The 24,287-nt window shown below is 45.3% G+C and overlaps 1 protein-coding gene across 4 annotated transcripts in view; it reads right to left on the bottom strand.

Annotated features, from left to right (window-relative positions):
- Nucleotides 1–23,956, bottom strand: part of KLHL24 (kelch like family member 24) — an 81,665-nt gene extending 57,709 nt beyond the window's left edge. For 3 of the 4 annotated variants that reach the window (XM_044288554.1, XM_044288550.1, XM_044288552.1), the window contains exons 1-4: nucleotides 23,821–23,956; nucleotides 7,604–7,800; nucleotides 1,830–2,795; nucleotides 966–1,150 (exon numbers count right to left, since the gene is read on the bottom strand). In XM_044288554.1, coding sequence (XP_044144489.1) covers nucleotides 966–1,150; nucleotides 1,830–2,746 — 1,102 coding nt within the window. In that variant the 5' untranslated portion in view covers nucleotides 2,747–2,795; nucleotides 7,604–7,800; nucleotides 23,821–23,956. The remainder of the gene's footprint in view (nucleotides 1–965; nucleotides 1,151–1,829; nucleotides 2,796–7,603; nucleotides 7,801–23,820) is intronic. The other variant, XM_044288551.1, reaches the window with a different exon arrangement.
- Nucleotides 23,957–24,287: the final 331 nt, after the last annotated feature.

Below are 24,287 nucleotides of genomic sequence, written 5' to 3'. Positions count from 1 at the left end.
TTCCACATAGTGCCAGTATTATAAATGGCACATGGGTAGAGGCCCTGTTACAGATATTGAGGCCCAGGAGCTTCCAGTTACGCCTCTGCTCAGAAGTCCAGGTCTAGGTACCAGAGTTGACTCAATAACAAATAGTGCTCCCTACTTGAAGCGAAATGAATCATTGTCAACAAAGCTGACAACCGCTGTGGCATAAACAACCAACCCCATTTACAATTCAATGACCGGAGTTTAGCAGCAAATTTGTCCTGGCTGCCGGCCTGGAAGAAATGTTTGTTACAGGGCTGGTGAGTAACTCCTAAAACACAGAGCTCCTGGGAACTGGACCCTCATTGTTGAGCAACTCTGAGAAACCGTAAACTGAGCAAATATTAAGAAAGGTGTAGGCCTGTCTTAAATTAGCCTAAACAACTCTGTAAGGCCACAGACAAATTAGGAGGAATGGTGTACTGCCAAACACTCTAACTGCCAATGTAATTCAAGATAGCATATACCAGCTATTCAATAAAATATTCTACTAGTAGTAGAAAAATTTAAAGGGCGTCCATCAGTAGTTTTGATCAGGCTAAACTGCTGGCCGCATCAGACAGGAGCAGTGGAGAGCAGTACATACATACTTTCTGTGTAGATTTCCTCATCAGGAGTAGTGAGAATATGAAGTGGTATTCTGCTAAACTTTGCTCTCTTAAGTGCCCAGGGCGGAGCTTCATTGTAAAGTGCTCTCTGCTGTGAATGCAGCTCAATGCAGAGAGAGCTTCACAGTGAAGCTCCGCCTTGAATGCGCTTCAGGAGCAGAATCTCGCAGAATAGAATTTTATATTCTCAGTACTCCTGATAATAAAACCACCACAAAAGGTATATTTTTACTGTTCTCCCCAACCAACCTAGTGCTGTCAGCATTTTGGCATGATCAAAATTACTGACAGACTCCCCTTAGCCACCAATCACTTCACCATATTTCTTACCTGAGACAAGAATGTCATTTCTTAAGGCACACACTGCATATTCTGACTTTGTAAATTCTGGAAGCTTTGCCAGTGATTTCCACTCTCCGGTCACTGGATCGTAGCATTCAGTGTAAGGAAGATTAAAGCCTCCAACACGTTCACAACCTCCGACTACCACAATGACCTCAGAGTAGCCAGTAGACCTGGAAAAGTGCCAAAGATGTCATCAGGCATTTATAGTCACTACAGCAAATTCTGTGTCATAAAATGTAAATTTTGGAGTCTTAGAAATATGTGTTATATACAGTATGTGTCATTATCATCTGTTTTGCAACTGTTACTTTAAATGAATTGTGCAGTGAAAGGTGTTGTCTCACCAGAGATGCCCATTTAACTATTAAAGCCAAAAGACAGGACATATAGACGGGTTCAAGAGTCGAGGGTGATTGTTTTTTCATGGCTGCAGAACTGACATGCCATTTTGTGTTAAATGGGTTATCGGAGATTTTACAACTGATGACCTATCATCAGGATAAGTCATCAGTATCTGATCAGTGGGGGTCCGACATCTGGGAACTCCGCCAATCAGCCATCTCACAGCTTTTCGTAGGCCGAGTGACGACACGTTCATAAGTCACGTGGCCTAGGAGCAGCTCAGCCCCATAGAAGTGAATGGGGCTGAATTGCGATACCAAGCACAGCACCTGTACAATGTATGGCACTGTGCTTGGTACCCCCTCTGATCAGATACTGATGACCTATTCTGAGGGTAGGTCATCAGTAGTAAAATGTCGGAAAACCCTTCTAAGTGTCAAGTCAACGTTTGCTACATCTGTGTATATACCTTGTGAATAGAAAAGAGGTTGTCAAAGACACACAAACCTGCGTGGCCTGGTCCGTGGTGACATCATCTCATTTCCGAGTATGTGATATCTCCTGGCTTCATGGAGCAGCTGGTAGCATTCTGAGGAGTTCTGGATTATCTGATCAACTTCTACGGTTTGCACAAAGTAATTAGGATGCAGCAGAGGTAGCCGAACATGTGTCAAGAGTTCATGCAACATAGGTCTCCTGAAATCTACGTGGTGGTACACCCACCGCATGACAGCCTCAAACACAAACTCTTCTTTGCTGACAACCAAATCATCACTACTGATGTAGTCAATGACTTCAGCCTTTCCCAGCTCCAAAAACTCTTCATGCTGGACAACAACTTCAAATGACTGCTGTGCATACATTTTACACTTGGTGAAGAGTGTCTTCAGTGAGTGAGTGTCAGCGAAGTGTTGGATTCCTAAGCAATTGCATGGGTCAAGCTGCTCTTCCAAAAATTTGGCGCATGCGTCACGCAACACACTGATCTGGAACAAGCTGGAGGTTTCAAAAAGATACTGGACATTTTCAGTTGTGATCTTGACTTTCCCTGTATAGACATACTGCAGAAAGCAATCCATAGCTTCAGAGAAGATCCCATTGATTTCCACCAACATCTCCCGGCTTTCTCTGTGATCATTGCAGAACATGGCCCGGAAGTAGCTGCTACAGGCTGAGAGGACAGCTCTGTGACATGGGAACTCTCTGCCTTCCACACATATGATGACATCAGTAAACAAACGGTTCTCCCGAAACTCATTGAAGACTTGCAGGATACTTTCAGAATGGGAAGAACCAGAATTAAAATCAAACATTTCGTGACCCGACAACTTTTGGTCCATCTCAAAGACTTTTCTCTTAGTTGCAGGAGACTCACGAACTCCACTCTCCTCTCTGTTTAATCGGCGTCCTAATATGAGTACCATTGTTCAGTTGTGAGGATACACAACAGCTTTGGAAGAATTATTCTTCTGCCTGCAAGATGACAGCCCAGTAGTTAGGAAGCAAGGCCAACATTTGATCATACATTACAATTGACTGACTTTGCGCTTTGTATTAACCCTTTAGGATACCAGAGATTTTTTTTTGTTTTTGCGTTTTCATTTTTCTTCCCTATCTTCCTGGAGCCATAGCTTTTTTATTTTTTCCCTTCACATAGCTGTATGAGGGCTTATTGTTTGTGGTACAAGTGGTACTTTCTAATGCCACCATTTAAGGCTACTTTCACACTCGCGTTTTGTGCAGATCCGTCATGGACGGATCAGTTCAGAACCGATCCGTGTGTATTATCTTTAAGGGTTCTTTCACACTTGCGGCAGGACGGATCCGACAGGCTGTTCACCCTGTCGGATCCGTCTTTCCACTGTTTCGCCGTGCCGCAGCTCCATCCCCATTGACTATAATGGGGAAGGGGGCGGTGCTCCGGCGCAGTACGGCAGTGCACGGCGAAAGGCCGCTGGACTAAAAGTCCTGCATGTCCGACTTTTTAGTTCAGCGGCCTCTGACCGCGAACTGCCGTACTGCGCCGCCCCGTCCCCATTATAGTAAATGGGGACGGAGCGGCGGTCCGGCGAAACAGCGGAAGGACGGATCTGACAGGGTGAACAGCCTGTCGGATCCGTCCTGCCGCAAGTGTGAAAGTAGCCTAACATAGCCAAGACGGTTCCGTCTTGAACACCATTGACTTACATTGTGTGCCAGGACGGATCCGTTTGGCTCAGTTTCATCAGACGGACACCAAAACACTGCAAGCAGCGTTTTGGTGTCCGTCTCCAAAGCGGAATGCATTCTGAGCGGATCCTTTTCCATTCAGGATGCATTAGAATGCAAACTGATCCGTTTTGGACCGCTTGTGAGAGCCCTGAACGGATCTCACAAACAGAAAGCCAAAACGGGAGTGTGAAGGTGGACTAATATGGCATACAATGGGGTGGAATTGGAAAAATAACGCAATTCCTCCACCGATTTACGGGTTTTGTTCCCACGGTGTTCCCTTTGCGGCAAAACTAACCTGTGCCCTTCATTTTTTTTACATTACCATATTCTGACCCCCATAACTTTTTTTATACATCTACTGAGCTGTGTGGGGGCTCATTTTTTGCGAGACAATCTGTAGTGTTTATTGATACCATTTTGGAGTGTGTGTGACTTTTTGATCACATTTTATTAATTTTTTTGGGTAAGAGAAGCAATGAAAAAATGTCAAATTGCCCATTTTGACCCTTTTTCCCATTACACCATTTGCCGTACTGGAAAAATATTTTAATAATATGGCCGTTTTCAGACACGGTGATGCCCATGATGTTTATATTTTTTGTAATTTATGTATTTATTTTTTTATTCTATGGAAAGGAAGATGATTGAAACTTTTATTTATTTATTATATATTTTTGACCATTTAAAAAAAAAACTTTTTTATGGTTTTGAAGCTTGTATTTGAGCCTACAAAACCCTTTTTTTTTATAAATTATGAACCCTCGTGGGTCTTTTAGACTTATGATGAAAGGACAATTGCTCATTTCTTTTTTTTTCTTTCAACTTTATGTTTATTAAACATTTTTTTATATACATGTAAGAGTTTACTTTGAGATATTGCATAGATATCATTAAATGATTAAATGACATGAAAAAACAAGACATAGGATATTTTTGCACCAAATTATAGAAACAAAAACTGCCATACAGTACATGTGAAGAAAAACTGAAGGAAAACAAAAGGAGAATTGCTCATTTCTTATGTTGGCCTACTACCTACTGGCCAAAATAAGAATTGCAGCTTCAATACCCTGGGCCTCTTCAGAGAGACCCAGCGTATTAAAACCAATTAGCGAAATCCTCATTGGCCACAGAGGATGCACACTTCCGGGTTTTTCACCCTTTAGATGCTGTGATTACACTTTATCACAGCATCTAAAGGCTTTAATGACCACGATTGGTATTATTGCTGGTTGCAGTCATTAGCCGCTGGCCACGAAGCCCGATGCACATGTGAGTGGGCGCCATGTTTGCACTTCGCTCCAGCGCTGTATATGTCCTTAAGCCAGTGCTAACAGGTAAAGGGGTTGTCCAGCCTTTACTAAGTGTAGGAGATGCCATCACTAGAGATGATCGGGGGGCACCTCCACGTTCAGCTGTTTGGGTGTAGCTTTGTTGTCGGAAGTCACCCAAACAGCTGACCTATGGGAGTGCGGGGAGTCAGACCCCGCCAATTGAAAATAGGCCATTACTTAGAAGAATCCACATTTCAGCACGATTGCTTTACTGCCACATTTACCATTCACGTCAGCTGCCATCATAAAGCCTCATTCACATGTCAGTGATTTCCATCAGTGATTGTGAGCCAAAACCAGGACTGGAGCATCCACAGACATAAGGTATATAGGAAAGATCTGCCCCGGTTCTGTGTTTAGATCCGCACCTGGTTTTGGCTCACAATCACTGATGGAAATCACTGACCGAACACTGATGTGAGGCATAACACTTCTGATGTAATCAATGACTTCACCCTTTCCAGCAGTAAAAACGCTTCGCATTGCATTTATCATAGGTCAGCACAGGAGCAATAAAACACTACGTGCCACATGTATGACTCACATGCCAGCTTTCATTACTCTCACTTTCAGCCCCTGCACATCTAATGCACTGAGACAGCTTACAGGAAAGCATTGCTTTTTGCAGCAGTTTTTACAGAAATCCCTCTATTCGCTTTTTTTTCTGGCTTCTACGATGGATTTCTGTAGTGAAGGTTTTCCAGACGTGATGTGACATGACAGAATAATATTTATTCTATAGAGAACTTCTGGACTTGTCAGTGCTTCAGATATAAAGGCAAAGACAAGTAATAACTTGGCGTTAAATGTACATCTCAGAATAGTCTGACAGTTGTATCAGACAGAGAGCTCATTACAAAGGCAGATCTGTCAGCAGTCTCGCCGCCCTCTGTAAGGGCGGTCTAGTATGGGTGGGGGCAGACCCGCTCTCCCGTTTGTCCTACAAAAAGCACTTATTTTTCAAACCAGCACCTGTATCTCAATACTTTTGTAATTGCATGTAATTGAAAATTTGGTTTAGCCACTGAGTTATTCAACAAAATGCATCTGTATAGCGCCACCTTCTGCTTGTTCTTTTCCTTATTTCTCTGTCCACCTCCGTAACATCACGGAGGTGTTTGAACATGCTTAGTTCCGTTCTTCAACTGCCGCCCGCTCTATCTTCTGTTAGAAGCTGTGGCAGTTCCATGGAGAGAGCTGCAGCAGAAAGGACACACTCCCTTGATTTATCAGCTTGAAATAAATCTAGCAGGGTAATTGGAGCAATGAATGGGGAGATCTCTGGATCCATGTGAGGTACAGGGCTGGTTCTAGCTTTGTTAGAAAGAGATTGTCATGTACTATATAATGTCGGATTTTCATTTTTTACATTAACCATGGGATAACTATTTTAATATATCTGGCATAATAAGTATGTGCCACAAATAACGTAAGATTCTGGGTTTACATATTTATGACTCTCTAATTCTCACCTGTCTGCCGCCGTACAGGGCATCTTTGCCGTCAATGCACCACTCGTGTTTTGGTGCATTTTCACTTCTGGCAAAATGCTGTTGTTGTGCAAAACCGTGTTTTTTGTTTGTTGCAACTTCAAAAACCAGTGCAATGTGTACCCCAAGGTTTATTTTTGTTTGGCACCTTGGGGCAGCATTATTGGACCACTATAAAGGGGTTATTTTCATTATGGGGAGGGGCACTAGGAGGACATTAGTACTACTGGCAGCACTATTTTACTGCAATACATTATGGGGCTTTATTACTACTGGGGGCACTATGGGGGAATCATTACTTCTGGGGCTTATTATGGAGGATTTACTACTACTGGGGGAGCACTATGGTGGGCTTTATGACTACTGGTGGCACTATAGGGGGGCATCAGTACTACCAGGGGCACTATAGGTAGGCATTATTACTTCTGGGGCATACTATGGGGGCGTTATTACTACTGAAGGGGACTATGGTAGGTTTTATTACAACTGTGGATCACTTTATGGGGCAGCTTTACTAGTCTACTACAGTAGGTCACACTATGAAGGTCTGATACCTCGCAACCCCTCCCAGCACTACAAGGTTGATGGTGCTGTGTAGTTCCAATCCCGACTTCCGGCGATGTAGCTACACCCAAACATCTGATCGGTAGGGGTGAGGAGTGTTAGAGACCCTTGCCGATCAGCTACTGATAGCCTATCATGAGGATTATAAAAGGCTGGACATCCCCTTAAGGCCTGAATGTTGTTTGTTTTAGTGTCCGTTCTGTTTTTTTTTTTGTGGATAGGATGCGGAACAATTCATTTCAATGGGTCCGCAAAAAATGCATCAATATGTCCGTTCCGTAGCCTCACCCAAAAAAATAGAACATGTCCTATTCTTGCCCGTTTTAGGCATTGTTACAAATAAAAATGGATAGCATACGGATGTCATCCGTTTTGTTTTTTTGCGGATCGCAAAACACATAAGGCTGTGTACATGTAGCCTAAAGCTGATCACTCCGTTGATGGGGGTCTGTAGGAGTTGCAATATGTGAGGCAGACTGCAATATCTCTGCTTTCAAAGCTACCATAACGCCCGCATAAGTGTGAACAGAGCCTGACATCACTTTAACCCTAAATCAACAGACAATAAAAGATAATACATAACATAAAGTATATATTGACTATACGTTACCAGAAACTAAGCATGTGCAATTAAACACACAGTGTATGGGAAAAGGGAGCCGATCACCTTCCTCCTCACCTGAGTTAACCCAAAATCCTCCGCCTCTCCCAGTTTTTAAAACGACTTCCACATTCACACACCTAGACGAAACCTGGAACCCTGTGATCTTCTCAAGACTGCATCTATTAGTGATCTGAGTCCTGGCAGACAGTTGATGCTTTGCTCCTCCAGGCCATAAGATACACTTCAGCTTCAGAAGTGGCAAACGAGGTGATCTGTAAAAATTAAAGGGGTATTCCCATCTTAAGACATGTATGGCTTATTCACAGGTTATCACATAAATGTTTGACAAATATGAGGCTCTCCACTAGGACCAATGGGGTCCCCTGGAATAGTAGGCTAGAATGGTGGAGCATGCATTGAACACTAGGATGAGACACCTGTTCATGACTCAGGCTGCATGGAAGTAATGGTCAGCCATATAAGACAAGAGGTCACTGTGGAGGTGCATGGTGAGACATGGCCCCCGTCCAGGCCAGGGTCAGGAGTGGCATGGACTGACCGGCCGCTCTTCGCCTTCCCTACTGTCAGCACTTGGCCAGTCCAGCTGAGCTGTGGAGTCGTCAGGGACAGTCCAGATTGTCCTTAGCAACCAGTCTGTCTTAAATTCCATGGGCCTTTATCAGAGCCAGCCTGGCATTGAGCTGAGGGCAGAACGAGAGGTTGTTTTTGAAGGGGTTGTCCAGGAATTAAATATTAATGACCTATCCGCATGAGGGGAGTCTGACTCCCAGCACCAATCAGCTGTTGAAAGGGTTGCAGCCTATTTCTAGGCCTTGGACATCTTGATATCACATCCAAGGTCATCAATATTTGATTTCCCGAAAAAAACATTTACCTATTTAAAGGCCAGGTATTTCTACATTATTTAGATGTCTGTTGGAGTAACTACTTACAACCCCCATGTAATAACAATTATGTAGCGTGTTTTCATATAGTTCTATGTTGTGCCATTCCTCTATAATTCCTTCTAGAATTTTTTATGAATGAATTGCGAGCAGTCTCTAAAAAAAAAAATTCTTTGGGGGGGTGGATGTCCCTGCCCAGTCTAAAGCCTCAGTGTTCCACATACGTGTGTGCTGTATGTGTTTTAGGCCTCATGCACACAACCGTTTTTCGGGTCCGCATCCGAGACAGTTTTTGCGGCTGGGGTGCAGACCCATTCACTTCAATGGGGCCGCAAAAGATGCGGACAGCACTCCGTGTCCTGTCTGCATCCGTTGCCCTGCAAAAAAAAATTAGCATGTCCTATTCTTGTCTGTTTTGCGGACAAGACTAGGCATGTCTACAATGGGCCGCCCGTTCCATTCCACAAATTGCGGAAGGCACACGGACGGCTTCCATTTTTTGCGGATCCGCGGTTTGCAGTCCGCAAAAAACAGCACGGTCACGGCCTTATACGGACGGCACACGTCCCCATTCATTTTATTGTGTGTATTCCGCACTTATAGTAGCACTGCGGCCATCTTGCAGCTTTGCCTAGGCCATGTGACATTGTGTTCTCCGGTTACATGGCCTAGCCGCAGATTATCTACTCTAGATAAGCTGTGCCCATCACCTATTGTGAATCATGGATCCTGTGTTATCTATTCTTACATTTAGTATAATCCAGCCTTTGATGATAATGAGATGACTACTGTAAAAGTGATCTGTACAGAACAGAAAGTAGTTGGCCTCATGCACAAGACCATGTGCCGGCCTTGCCCGTTCTGCGGGTAACGGCTGTGTGTTCGCTGCCTGCGGACGTGGACCTATTCACTTGAATGACTTCTGTGATCTGCATCTGACGGTCCGCACCGCAAGAAGGTAGTGCTTGCACTACATATAAGCGGTGCGGAGGCACAGACAGAAAACCCATGTAAGCACTCCGTAATACTTCTGTGGGCTTCTGATCCGTGCCTCCCACACCGCACTATATCTTCTGGATTGCGGACCCATTTGAGTGAATCTGTGATGCGGTGCCGATGCCTGTATACGCAATACGGCCATGGACCTGCTACGGTCGTGTATATGAGGCCATAGCCTATAATTAGGATAATGGCCAGTGTGAAAACTGCAAGATTTTAGGATATTCTATTAAATATAGTGACATGGAAAGATTCACAAAAAAATCGAAAACATTATATTTAACATAAAAACACGACAAACATTTTCTGATGACACATTCCCTTTAAAGGGGAAATCCATTCAGACGACCCTCTGATAGGTCACAGATACTGGTCAGAAGATCACCCTGCTGATTTCCAGGATATAATGGCAGTGTAATAAAGCGCTCAAACAGCTATGGCACCACTCCAATATTTCTGTTCCTAGAAATGTGAAATATAATTCTACGTAAAGGAGCAGTAAATATACACAGAACACTGGGGGAGACAGCAACCAATCACAGCACTGCTTTCATTCCTTACAGTGCTCTTGAAACATGAGATCTGTGCTGTGATTGGTGGTTGGGGGCAACAAAAAACAGTTTTTCTTGTAGACGATTTCACAAATCCTAAACCACTGTGTCAAATGTACAGAAATCTGAGCAGAGGGACTGATGGTTCTCCAGAGCGCCCTCATTCCAGGAATCGGGTGGTGGAGCTCACCATCTAGGAAATGGCTGACAATGATTTTGACCCTACTTCCCCTTTAAATGACGCAATGTATGTTTCCAAGTCCTTGGCGTGAACTCATACTTTCTTCTGGTTTGCTCTTTGACCTGTTATTGTTCCATCTCCGACCTGTCAGCTCATCGCACCGCCCCGGGACAGCATTACAGTCAACGGTGCAGAACAGGTCTGTTAGGTGAGCCCAAACAATGGCGGAGAAAGGGATTAACCGCTTAGCAGCCAAAAGAAGGAGATGACATCTGGTCTTAGAAAGATCAACATGTGATACCCTATCCTGTTTACAATTTTTGGGGACTTGCACATTCATTACCTGTCTTTCAGATAGGATATCACTATCAGATAGGGTTGCCACCTTTCCAAACAAAAAATACCTGCCAAGTTAAGCCATACCCCAAAGGGGGTGTGGTTGTGGGGGCGTGGCTTAATGCAGGGCGTTAAAGGGTTTCTACCACTTCAGTTTGGCCAAATTAGCTTTCAGACACTAGCGATCTGCTAGTGTCTGATCTCCATTACCATGCAATTCTTAGACCTGTGTGTGGAGCCGTTTCATTAAAAAACTAACTTTTATTCCTATGCAAATGAGCCTCTAGGTGCTATGGGGGCGTCTTTTCAGCACCTAGAGGCTCGGTCTACTCACCCTGTATTCCGCCCCGCTCGTCCGTCAAGCCCGCCCATATCGTCTTGAATGCCTGCCTCCATCACAGCTATCGGACGAATTCACACGCCTGCGCCGTTCACTTCTGTCATCGGCGCGGGCGCAGTAAGTAAATGATACACTCCTGGTGCCGGATTCCTCACTGCGCCTGCGCCGATAAGGAAGCCGGCATCAGGAGAGCGGCCTTCACTCACTGCGCCTGTGCCGAAGACAGAAGTGAACGGCGCAGGCGCGTGAATTCGGATCCCATTAAAGTCAATAGGGTCTGGCGGGCAAGAGGCACTATCCGGCAATGCTGGATCCAGAGAACTCTGAAACAGCCCACCGGAGAGCTGTGCCGCAGATGTGAAACTAAGATAAGCAAGTCCCAGAAAAGGCACTTTAAATGACTTTACATAGTAAAACTGCTTTACTGTAGCATTAATGCTGGAATATTACATATTCTGGATTGCTGGTTGGGCACAGAAACATAACTTGAAGTTCCTAGGCCCTAATTAACAAAATGTGTCAGGGCTCTCATCTACCATGTGACATTGGTAATAACGGGGCCCTCTCTTCTTCTGTACCAGTTTGTAACTTGTCTTGTTCATGTTTATTGTAATTGTTTTGTATCATGTATGTATATCCTTTATCATATGTACAGCGCCATGGATGAATTACGCTTTAATAATAATTACAACCCAACAGCCGCCATAAACAGGTATGGCGGACATCAGAGAGCACCAAGATTATAGTGAGCAAGTCTCTATGAACATGTAACATTATGAAACCTTCTTCTCACACTTACATGCAGTTCGCTTACAGTCTATAGTTATCAAATACTGAAATCCCCCCATCCCCTATCACCTCCCCCCGTCCTTCACAGCCTGTTTACTATTCTTTTACAGCCTCCTGGCAGCATTATCTTTTCATCATTTTCCCCTTCATGGTGCCTGATATTTCTCTAGCTGTATAGCGGTCAACACCTTCATAGATTCCTATCAGTTCAGCTTTTTTTCTCTTGACATTTGGTTGACCTGCAGTACAAAAGCAGTACTACTCCTTCCTCCCCTCTTCCACGTCCTTACACTAGGTTGACACGTGCCCAAGTTCCAGTGCCAAGCTCCCTTTTCCTCCACGTCCGATCCCTGCTGGATCAGAAGTGTGTCATGCTGCCTATAGCACATCACTACTGCTGGCCATGGCCTTAGCGGTGGCAGCGGTCACATGCCTCTAAGGTCACTGACTGTCCAGCAGCAGTGACGTGTGAGCCGAGAACTTAAAGGGTGTTCTACCGTATTCTACCGTTTTTGAACCGGCACCTGGATCTGACTACTTTTATAACTGTAATTAGAAATGTATTAGAACCACTGAGCTATTCAATAAAATGTTTCTGTATAGCGCCACCTGCTGTTTGTTGCCATGGAGATACACAGGTCTGCATAGGAGCTGTAGACAAAAAACTGGTTATTTTTAATTACCGTTATTAATATTTGCATAGCTGCCTCATTTTTCTATTTTAGATGCTGGCGAGGAACATAAAATGTATGTCAAGAAATGAGACATAATCAGAGAAGGTGGAGTCTTGGAGTCCATAGTTATACTGGAGACTTACATAGGGAAGCTTGGACTGAACCTCACAAGGCTTCGAGGTGGTGGCGTGCCTTTACTACAGGAGAGGCCCTATGACCACACCGCGTACTCCTGTGGACACAGACCCACACTAGACTGTTCTTACTACACCACGGACTGTAACCATCGGGACGATGCCTATTGTGTTTTCCCCATGAGGTTAGTGACAGGAAGTCTATGAGCAGGAACATGTTTCCTTCCGTTGCATCTTCCCTCCTCATACATGCTCCCAATAGCAGTATGTTTTTATGCTTGGCTAATAGCGGGTTTTATGTACACCAGTTTTCAGATTTTACATGAACTTTGATAAAGATATTGGGGCAGAAGACTGGAGCTAGAAATGCACAGAATGAGACAAATTTACAAAGAGGCACAGGCTGCTTCATAAATTTGGCGCATCTCCTAGCAGTCTGTGCGCCGGAAGTTCAAATCTGCAGCGGCTGTGAGCTAGTTTCTTGTGTAAATGCTAGTATATCTGTTGGGTCGTCGGAAGCCATGCCCTGTCCCGCCAAGCCCTGCCTCTTCTCTCACCAATTTTGAAAAGTACAGAAAGAAGTGAAAAGTTGCAAATTATAGAGCAAATATGCATTGCGCCATAAACTATTAGAACATAAGAGGTTTAATAAATATCCATAATTTTGTTTTCCCTATCGCTTCCTCCGGAGGTCTGCTGCTTCGGTTTTCTGACAGAGAACATATTGCCTGTGTTTCTTCCAAGAAGATCCAGGACCATGAAGCGGACCCGTCCTGCTCCACTGACAAAGACGGTATGTAAGCCATCAGTCAACATTGACTGCCCTTTGAGGAAGGACACACAACCGCCCTCCATTCAGCAGTCTTCTAGTCTCCATCCTGTAAACTTATAGACAGACAGGGTCAGTTGAACAGCTGCAACCAATGAGTGGCCTCAGCAGTAATGTGGGCCCAAGCAGCAAGTGTCAGGGCAGGTGCTTTTGGACATGTCACCACTAAAGCCAGTCATTGGCTGCAGCGGTGCACGTGACCCTGTCCAACTGAGAGTTTACAGGATGGGAACCAGACACCTCAGGTGGTGGCGTATCTTCTAGGAGAACAAAAGGATCAGGCAAAAATATGTATTTGCCTGATCTTTCTCCGCTCCCCCTGACATTAAATAATGCCTGCAGAAGCATTGTAAAAATAATGATCAGTACAAGAGTATCTAAAGATATCTTCTTATGTTCTCCTGACTCTTGCTGGACAACTCACACTCTATACAGTCCACTGGAGAATAGAGCGCGGCTCTTTCCTAACTCCCAGAATCTTTGATGATGAGGGCCATGTGCAACTGCAGCCACCTCTTCACAGATCACTATGGAGGATTCAGAGTCGAGAAATTACAGAATAGGGCCCACTAGACATTCTCGTGATAGAAACATGCCACCGCTAAAGCAGGTGGATTGCTGCAGCGGTGTACAAGATCATATACAAACCCAGCCATAGGAAAACAAGACCAGGACTGAAAGATGGAGGAACGGGAGCCAACATGCAGGACCGAAGTGGAGCAGTTACATATGAATGTTTCAGCATTAAGTTGCTTGTGGTTTGTAATCCTTTCTGTAACTGAAATCAGTATTCACTGCATTTACATGCATCTTGGATTGTGAGAGATGAATCAGACACTTTTCATATATAGCAGCAAATGTACTTAGATCTAAATCTAATATGACTTCAGTTCTACACGTGAAAGTGTTATCAGTGATTGATAGCATTCTCTGTGTAAGTGTGTATACAGAGATAGCTGTCAGTCACTGATAGTTGTACATGGGGGAGGTGTTATCAGTGATTGATAGCATTCTCTGTGTAAGTGTGTATACAGAGATAGCTGTCAGTCACTGTTAGCTGTACACGGGGGAGGTGTTATCAGTGATTGATAGCATTCTCTGTGTAAGTGTGTATACAGAGATAGCTGTCAGTCACTGATAGTTGTACATGGGGGAGGTGTTATCAGTGATTGATAGCATTCTCTGTGTAAGTGTGTATACAGAGATAGCTGTCAGTCACTGATAGCTGTACATGGGGGAGGTGTTATCAGTGATTGATAGCATTCTCTGTGTAAGTGTGTATACAGAGATAGCTGGTAGTCACTGATAGCTGTACACAGGGGAGGTGTTATCAGTGATTTATAGCATTCTCTGTGTAAGTGTGTATACAGAGATATCTGTCAGTCACTGATAGTTGTACACAGGGAGGTGTTATCAGTGATTGATAGCATTCTCTGTGTAATTGTGTATACAGAGATAGCTGTCGGTAACTGATAGTTGTACACAGGGAGGTGTCATCAGTAGTTGATAGCATTCTCTGTCTAAGTGTGTATACAGAGATAGCTGTCAGTCACTGATAGCTATACACAGGGAGGTGTTATCAGTGATTGGTAGAATTCTCTGTGTAAGTGTGTATACAGAGATAGATGTCAGTCACTGATAGCTGTACACAGGAGGTGTTATCAGTGATTGGTAGAATTCTCTGTGTAGGTGTGTATACAGAGATAGATGTCAGTCACTGATAGCTGTACACGGGGGAGGTGTTATCAGTGATTGATAGCATGCTCTGTGTAAGTGTTTATACAGATGTAGTAGAGTTAACACACATGCTTTATGAGACGTGTTTTCTAAACTGAATGCATTATGCAAACACCTTCAATTGCTTTTGTTTTAAGATAACGCAATGAGTTTAGAAATTTGAGTTAAGAGTTTGTGTGTTAACCCTGCTACATCTGTAGCGGTACATGAGGGAGGTATTATCAGTGATTCTTTGTGTAAAGCCCCATGCAAACGACCGTATGTATTTTGCGGTCCACAAAAAATGGATCCGCAAAAAATACAGATGACGTCCGCGTGAATTCCGTATTTTCAGGAACTGAGCATCTGGCCCCTGATAGAACAGTACTTTCCTTGTCAGTAATGCAGACAATAATAGGACATGTTCTATTTTTTGGCGGAACAGAAATACGGACATACGGAAACAGAATGCACACGGAGTAACTTCTGTTTTTTTTGCAGACCCACTCAAATGAATGGTTCACAAAAAAAAACTGAACGGACACGGAAAGAATATACGTTCGTGTGCATGAACCCTAAGTGTGTATACAGAGACAGCTGTCAGTCACTGATAGCTGTACACAGGGAAGGTATTAACAGTGATTGATGGCATTTTCTGTGTAACTGTGTATACAGAGATAGCTGTCAGTCACTGATAGCTGTACACAGGGGAGGTGTTATCAGTGATTGATGGCATTTTCTGTGTAAGTGTGTATACATAGATAGCTGTCAGTCACTGATATTTGTACAAGGGGGAGAGGTTATCATTGATTGATAGCATTCTCTTGGTAAGTCTGTATACAGAGATAGCTGTCAGTCACTGATAGTTGTACACGGGGGAGGTGTTATCAGTGATTGATAGCATTCTCTTGGTAAGTCTGTATACAGAGATAGATGTCAGTCACTGATAGTTGTATAAGGGGGAGGTGTTATCAGTGCTAACATTTTCTGTGTAACTGTGTATACAGAGATAGCTGTCAGTCACTGATAGCTGTACACAGGGAAGGTATTATCAGTGATTGATAGCATTCTCTGTGTAAGTGTGTATACCGAGGTAGCTGTCAGTCACTGATATTTGTACAAGGGGGAGAGGTTATCACTGATTGATAGCATTCTCTTGGTAAGTCTGTATACAGAGATAGCTGTGTCTGAGAGATGTACAAGGGGGTGGTCTTAAGTTAGAAAAAGCATTTCCCAGAAAACTCAGTCTGCTCAGCTCCTCCTGCTCTATAACATGCTGCCTGCTGATTGCACTGCATTTTGTTTGTGGTGACAGGTTCTCTTTAACATCTTTCTGTTGGAAACAGGACAAGAGCACTTACTGAAAAAAATAAAACAAAAAAACAATTCAGGGCAGAAAGTCAGTGAATGAAGAACAGAGTCCCCTTCAGTTATGGGTCATGGACAGTTCCTTTCTATGCAGCACGGAGAAGTATTTCAGGATGCTGATAAATGCTGGGACCATATGTGAAAGCGATAAATAGTGGTATTCAGAACAAGAAAGCGCCACATATGTAGTCTGCCAACAAGGTGAGGTGTCACATCAAACATCTGCACCTCTGTATACCGTATGCCTCATACCCTGAGGTAACAACGGTCTGCAGAACTTACAGGGCTGAGCCATACACAAATGCAAATCGGAAAAATGTGTATCTGCCAACAAGAGAATCTGAAAATAATGGCAACAGATGGAGCTGAGGTGCAGTACCGGCCACGACCACACGGGGAGGAGTGGCACTGTATTGTGTGGTTCTGCTGACTGGTCCCTCACCCCTGATACCACATCCATTGCCTATCCTAATCAAAGCAATTCTATTTTTACCATGTTTATTGCTTCTAGGAATTTTGGATGGGGACAGTGATTTGGCAGGTCTTCCTAGTCATGTGCTGGTAGATTCCACTGCATAATAACATATCATGGATGTTCAGGACTCTAGGGAAATTAGGTGATGACCTCTATGGAAGCTCTGATTTCAGTTTTCCCAGGAACAGATTTGCCTGAAAGAAGGGAAATAAAAGGACTTCCATGTTTTGTGGTGTAGTTTGTAGAATTTAAGGGTAAAAGAGGTTTCCCAGGAATATGCACTGATGACCTATCCCAGGGGAGGGCAACCTGCAGCACTCCGGCTGTTGAGGAACTACAATTCCCAGCATGCTTCAAGAAAGTTCTGGGAAACAAGTATGCATGCTGGGAGTTGTAGTTAATAAGAATAAGTCCAACAACCAATATCACGTCAGTGCTGAGCTACACTACCAGCCACAGCTGCACGTATGTATGCATGGTTGTCTCTGCAAAAACATTAAAGGGGTTGTGTAGGACTTAAAGGGGTTATCCAAACCATAAAATGATCAGTTTTATCCTAATGCATTCTGAATGAAGAGCAATCCGTTCAGGATGCATCAGGATGTCTTCAGTTCAGTCACTGTACGTTTTTTGGACGGAGAAAATACCGCAGCATGCTGCAGTATTTTCTCCGTCCTAAATTCCGAAACACTTGCCATAATCCCGGATCCGGCCCTAAGTGTTCCGGAAAAAACGGATCTGGTTTTGCGGTCTGCGCATACCTTTAAAAAAGTGGAAAAGATAAATACCGGATCCGTTTTTCCAGATGACAACCGGAGAGACGGATCTGGTATTGCAATACATTTGTGAGACGGATCCGCATCCGTCTACAAATGGTATCTGTTTGCATACAGATTGCCGGATCCAGGAGGCAGTTCCGGCGAAGGAACTGCCTGCCGGAATCCAGCGACGCAAGTGTAAAAGGACCCTAACATATGGATTAAAAGGCCTCTTGCACACGGCCATTGTGCTCCCGTGGTTGTATTACAGGCCGCATGCAGCGGTTCCGCAATACACGGGGCACCGACCGTGTGCACTCCGCATGACGGGTGCGGACCCATTCACTTGAATGGGTCTGCAAATCAGGAGATGTGGTGTGGTGCGGAATGGAAGCACTAGGGAGTGCTTCCGTGGGGGTTTCCGATCCGTGCTTCCGTTCTGCAAAAAAATAGAACTTGTTCTATTTTTTTGTGGAACGGACGGATCACGGACCCATTCAAGCTGAATGGGTCTGGATCCATCCCGACCGCCGCACGGATGTTGCCCGTGCATTGGGGACCGCAAATTGCGATTCCCAGTGCACGGAACGGAACCACAACGGCCGTGTGCATGAGGCCAAAGTACTTTTCCTCCAGATCACTGTGAAAGGTATCATTACATACAGAAGACCTAGTCCTACAGGGCATTGTGCCTGGTTTACCAGTGAACTTCCTGGTGACACACTCCATTTAAACGCCCATTTTAAAGTTCTTGAAGGAGCAGCAAATAAACATTCTGTCCCTTTAAGAAGGAGAGAAAAAAAAAAACGAAACCAAGGAACAGCCTGATAAACACACCAGAGAAAAAAAAGCAGCACAAACATTGGGCCGGACTACGACGTAAGCTTCCTTGTGGGTTAAAAGTAGAAACAAAGCGAGACGTCCCTTCCTCTTCTGTGAATTCTATGGACAGGAGAAAAACAGCTGAAAAAAGCAACAGCAGGCTGACACAGGGACAGAGATTCGTTAAACCGCCCGAGGCCTAACGTGCTGGCAGAGTGCCCGAAACTGAAAGAAAAGACACTAAAATAACCTCCTCAGCAACAGCAAAGAGCGAGCCAATCCTTGAGCGGAGCCAACACTCCAGTATGGAAAGCAGAACAAATATATCCTGTGTCTCAGCGCCTCCGACAGCCAAGCATGCAAATAGGGGAACAATGCCGCTCAGGTTAGCCGAGTTCAACCGAAGAAGGCCCCAGCAGATGGCACAGCTGGCGGATCAGGACGCCACGTCAGCCTCAGCACCTGCACGATCTCTTCTGCTCATAGCGTCAGCAATTCAGGGATAACATATTCGGGGAATTATGCCATTCCCTGTGATGAAAACTGACGGAGCAGGTACCTGAGCTGGTTCACAACCTGGGCAAAAACTGGTGACAAAATCCGCGAGTAACACGTGTGGATTTGGTGCGGAAACACAGCGAAAACCGCGTAAAAATCTGCACCGAAAATAAACGACACTGTAGTGCGCACGTACCGTTAGGACAGGAATGCCCAACCTGTGGTCCTCCAGCTGTTGTAAAACTGCTACTCCCACCATGCCCTGCTGTAGGCGGATAGCTGTGGACTGTCTGGGCATGCTGGGAGTTGTAGTTTGGTGGGCCGCAGGTTGGACATCCCTGCCTTAGGGTATATGCACACGGTGCATATTGCACATGGATTTTTGTAAATGGCCCCCCGACGTCTTGTAGGGCTACATCAGCTTTGCGAACTGTTGCTTTATTCTGGAGAAAAAGTACTTTTGATCCATATGCAACTGAGCAGTTAAGTGCACCAAGGGTGGGCCTAAGCCACTCTGTGCACCCCTGCAAGCCCCTCCCCCTCCTTCTTGATTGACGGGACTAGGTTCCTGCATAATCATCTCTCCTGTCAATCAGGAAGGAGAGGGAGAGTCGGGCAGGGTGCACAGAGCGGCTTGGGCCCGTGCCAGGCTCCCTTTAAATAGAGTCACTTCAGGGGATCAATTATGAGTCACTTAAGTCAATATTGAAGTGCGGAGAATCTATTTATAAGCAGAGACAGATGCTTTATTCATGGCTGGCAACGGGTGATCAGCCCAGAAACGAGAGGCGAGTGGATGGGTGTTTTTGCTAGGGTGACCTGTTCTGCACACTGCGCACGCTCCACCTCTGAAAGTGGCCAGATCAGTTTCCTCTTCGCAAAACCTTGGCAGGCAGCAGAGCTGATATAAACAATGCAGAATAGAAATGAGGGCAGGAGAGATGTGTGAGCGCACAGTGCCAGCGCGGCGGAGGGTGCAGCTCGCTCCAGTTTTTACACTTAACCCAAGCCTGACCATTAAACTGTCAACCAATCTGCCGTCAACAGGACAACGAGCTCAGAAGATATTGGCCATTCCGTGTGAAAACACTCACAAAGACAAACAAGCACAGAAGCTTCGCTGATAAGTCACACTTACAGCTGGGGATCTTGAAGTGACGCATTCTTCTTTAAGAACCTCGTTAGCTGATAATAATGGAGGTGTCACAAAGGGTTAAACAATGGTAGGTGCAGGTAAGGTTGTCTACACACATCAGACAGCTGTGTCCTGTTATCCTGAAGTGCTCCTTTAAACTTACACGGCTTTCGTCATTTGTATTTTGTATGGAAGGAACTTTTACAGATCTCCACACCAGAGATGGAATCTGTTGATGGAGCAGAAGATCTGGCAAAACGTTCTTCACCGTCCATGACTTATACATTTCCTTCTTCCCACTCCACATAAATTTGTTCACATGTTTGAAATGGATGTTCCATGCCCTGCGATCTTCAGGATGTCTCACATAGTGGTTTAGATATACCAATCCTGTGAAGAATAGACCGTGTGTGTCCATACCATAAATAAAGCTTCTATGGAAGTCAATGCTAAAATCTGGTGATGACTCTTCGCATAAAAACAGCTCATCACAAAGGAGGCGAGCATCCACATGGTCACATTGTCCTGTCAGATGTAAAGGCAGGACACAGGCTGTGCCCTCCTTGGTAGATGTGGTCGTGAGCACCACGTAGAGGCTTCATTTTTCTGACTATACTTTGGCCACATATGTTAGAAAGCTTCAGACCAAACACTCATTCAGATGATGACTATGATCCCCCCCCCCCCTAACACTTGTACACTTGGGTCGGTCAAGTGTGCATGTTTTCTCAAAAGAGAGAGTGGAATAAGTTGCTGGTGGACATCTCTGACAGGGGTGTATCTACTTTGACATCAACAAAATTGGGCAGTTGAAACTTATTCCACTCTCTCTTTGAAACCAAACATGACCTACTGCTCTTGCTCAGACATCTGCTGTACACCCCTTGTGGCAGTTTATCTACTTTTAGAGCAACAGGATCGGCAGGTGAAACCCAACTTGGCCTACCCTTCCCGCCCGGACATCTGCTGGACAACAATAGTGGCAGCTTATCTACTTTGAGAACAAAGGGATCTGGCAGGTAAAACCCAACACAACCAACTCTTCTTGTTCAGACATCTGTGAAGACTTCTGGTGGCAGCTTACCTACTGTGAGAACAACTGATTGGGCAGGTGAAACCCAACATGACTTACTCTTCTTGTCTGAATATCTGCTGGATACCCCTAGTGGCATCTTATCTAATTTCGAGAACAACAGGATTGGGCAGTTGAAACTTAACATGACCTATCTTTTTTCCCAGCACGTCTGCTGCCAGGGGTTGTTGGGACACTACCATAGACGTTAGATGGCCGGTCGATGTCTACAGTGTTTGGCCATCTTAAGATTTAGATGGCTCTGTGATAGGTTGAAGAAGGTGCTGCCAGAGCTCCTGCTCCATCCTCAGATACCATCTCTGGTGTGGAGATCTGTAAGTTCCTTCCATACGGAACTGCTGCTCATCAGCGTCTATTTCTGATCACACAAAAGGGATGATATCCATGTTCCTACATCTTACACGTAACGACTTTGTCCTTAGGAGCAAGATAACAAAGAAAGATCTCACAATAAGCTGCAGAAGACATGAGAGCATAAGTCAGGCATGTGAGGTAGCTAAGCACAGTGCCTTAGGCTGGTTAACAGTAAATAACCCTACCTAATGTTACGAAACCATGCCCTCCCTCTGATGTAAGCAGAAGCTGGGACACAATGTCAATAAACAGCCGGTTCACGTGACCGCACCAAGGCAAAGGCTGCCCCCTGTGAGAGAGGACAGGTGAGCGGTGTCCAGATCACTGAAGGACTTGATCTATGGCCTAAAGCCTGTATTGGACAGATCAGCAGGCATTCCCTCCTGGCAATTGCTTGCTAGCTAGTGGAGGAGACCAGTACTATTACATGCAGCGATCTCCTCCACAGTATGGTGAGGAGCGATCATTATGCCATTGCTCGTCGCCATACCGTCTAGGGATGTACCGGCGCCAGATACTTATTGGACAGCACAATCTACCGCCTGCAAGCGCTGATTTTTAGGCATGCCTAAAAATCTGAACTGTCTGATGCTCTTTCATCAGGCAATCGGGGGCAGTATTACACTGCCAGTGTAATATAGTCTTTATTCACACAGTCAGTGTTTGGTCAGTGATTTCCATCAGTGATTCTGAGCCAAAACCAGGTGCGGGTCTAAACACAGAACAGGAGCAGATCTTTCCCTTAAACCTTATGTCAGTGAAGGCTCCACTCCTGGTTTTGGCTCACAATCACGGATGGAAATCACTGACCAAACACTGACATGTGAATGACTCCGGCTGTAACCTAAGGGAGAGGCTTCTCCATAGGGCTGATGTTCACCAGAGACCCCCTGAAGCTGGGGCTCATAAGAATCATCCACAATATAGCCTCAATTTCAGGGGCGTAGGTGTAGGGGGTGCAGCGGTAGTGGTCACTACTGGGCCCAGAGCCTGAGGGGGCCACATAAAAAGACACCAGCATGATAGAAAGCGCGCGGTAGGTGGGGGCCCCGTTAAAGATTTTGCCCTGGAGCCCAGGATATTTATAACCCATCATATGAGCAATTTCTAAGGAGGACAGACCCGTGCCAGTCAATAGTGTACTCACAATCCATGATCTTGCACTGTACCCGGCTGCCATCGTCCTCTCCCTGGCATCTAGAGACTGAACCCCTCATCTCCATGCAGGTGGCAATACTGGACCTACATAGACTGTGCAGATCATCTGTTAGCACCCGGTACCCCACATTGCCTGCAAATAACCAGTACCACAAATATATTCATTCTTCTGAGTTCCAGACCCCCATGAGAAAGTCCAGTTCTTACTTATGATTCCCTTTCAGTTGGAAAATCATTGGGGCTGATCCAATCCATAATCTGTAAAGTCGGCAATACCCATAAGACCACTGTCGGCCTCACCCGACCCCCTATAGACATGCATGCTCAGCTTGGGTTGTCCAGTAGAAAACAAGCCCGAAACAGCACCGACCCTGTCCATGGGTTGTGTCTGGTAAATGGGGCTGAGCTGCAGTACCTCACACGTCCTGCAGACAGGTGTGGCGCTGGAAGAAAGTAGACATATTTTTCCAACCCCATTACACATTTTTCTATGCTTCCTGGCTGTGATGACCTCAATCTTCACATGGGAACGGGCCTCACTGTACAGGAGTACGGCCGATATCATCGACCCCAGGGAACGGCAGTAAGGCGGAGAGTTCCTCATGCCGTGGATAATAAATACACAGAATATGTAATATTAGCTACCATAAGTCGCCTGCGTCCAGACCACCTACAGTTTCTCCACATTCAGGGCCTCTGCTTGCTGTACACTGCCCCCCTGTAATCTCTGGTGCACTACAGAGCCCAGCGGTCTCTTTGGGGAACCACAAGGGGTGCAAACCAATGCTATGTCCTGACATGTCTATACCACACTTCTAACTTCAGTTTTAGGTGAACTTCCTCTTTAAGTCAAAGTGATGCAAGACATCAAGAGCTTCCAGCAGGTTGGATGTCATCCGGTGTAACGGGCGTTTGGGGCGTATTAATAACGGTATCCATTGGGGGGGGGGGGAATAAGTTATGTACATACCATACTGACCTCCAGTATGGAGACTGCAGAGTGTGACCTCCATGTCCTCCTCTCAATACTTTACTGCCCCCTCTGTGCTGTGTACAGAGCCCCCCCAGTTGTTGTGGAAGAACTCCTAGCGTGCCCTGACAGCCTGAGGATGTGCAGTAGTAAGTAAGACACATAATGAGAGTCTATGGGATAGTATGGAGGGTTATAGACACTGACCTGCCTGCTCCTGCACGGGGTGTAGTGCCCGGCTCCCGCTCTGCTGTGCTCAGGGATCACACAATGATGACACAACTCCGGGGAGCACAATCCGGTCTCCTTCAAAACAAAGAGCACTGAACACATGACAAGAAAGATCCAAAACATGTGACGTCATCAGGGGCGGACCAATCACAGCGCGGCCGGGGATGCCGGGAGGTGTAGTTCTTCTCGCCGGGGGGGGGGGGGGGGGGGGACGACAGACGTGGTGCACTGGTCCCGGGGGTTTACTGAACTACAAGTCCCAGAAGGCGTGCTGTCACCAGTGCTATAGTTACCTGCATCCCATATATAACTGTCTAGTGTTCTCTGTTATGTCAGGCTGGTCCCAGGGGGTTACTGAACTACAAGTCCCAGAAGACGTGCTGTCACCAGTGCTATAGTTACCTGCATCCCATATATAACCGTCTAGTGTTCTCTGTTATGTC

This window comes from Bufo gargarizans, chromosome 4 (genome assembly GCF_014858855.1).
Source record: "Bufo gargarizans isolate SCDJY-AF-19 chromosome 4, ASM1485885v1, whole genome shotgun sequence".
NCBI lineage: Eukaryota > Metazoa > Chordata > Amphibia > Anura > Bufonidae > Bufo > Bufo gargarizans.
Note: the sequence above shows the minus strand (reverse complement) of the source record. Positions and strands in the feature narration are given on the sequence as shown.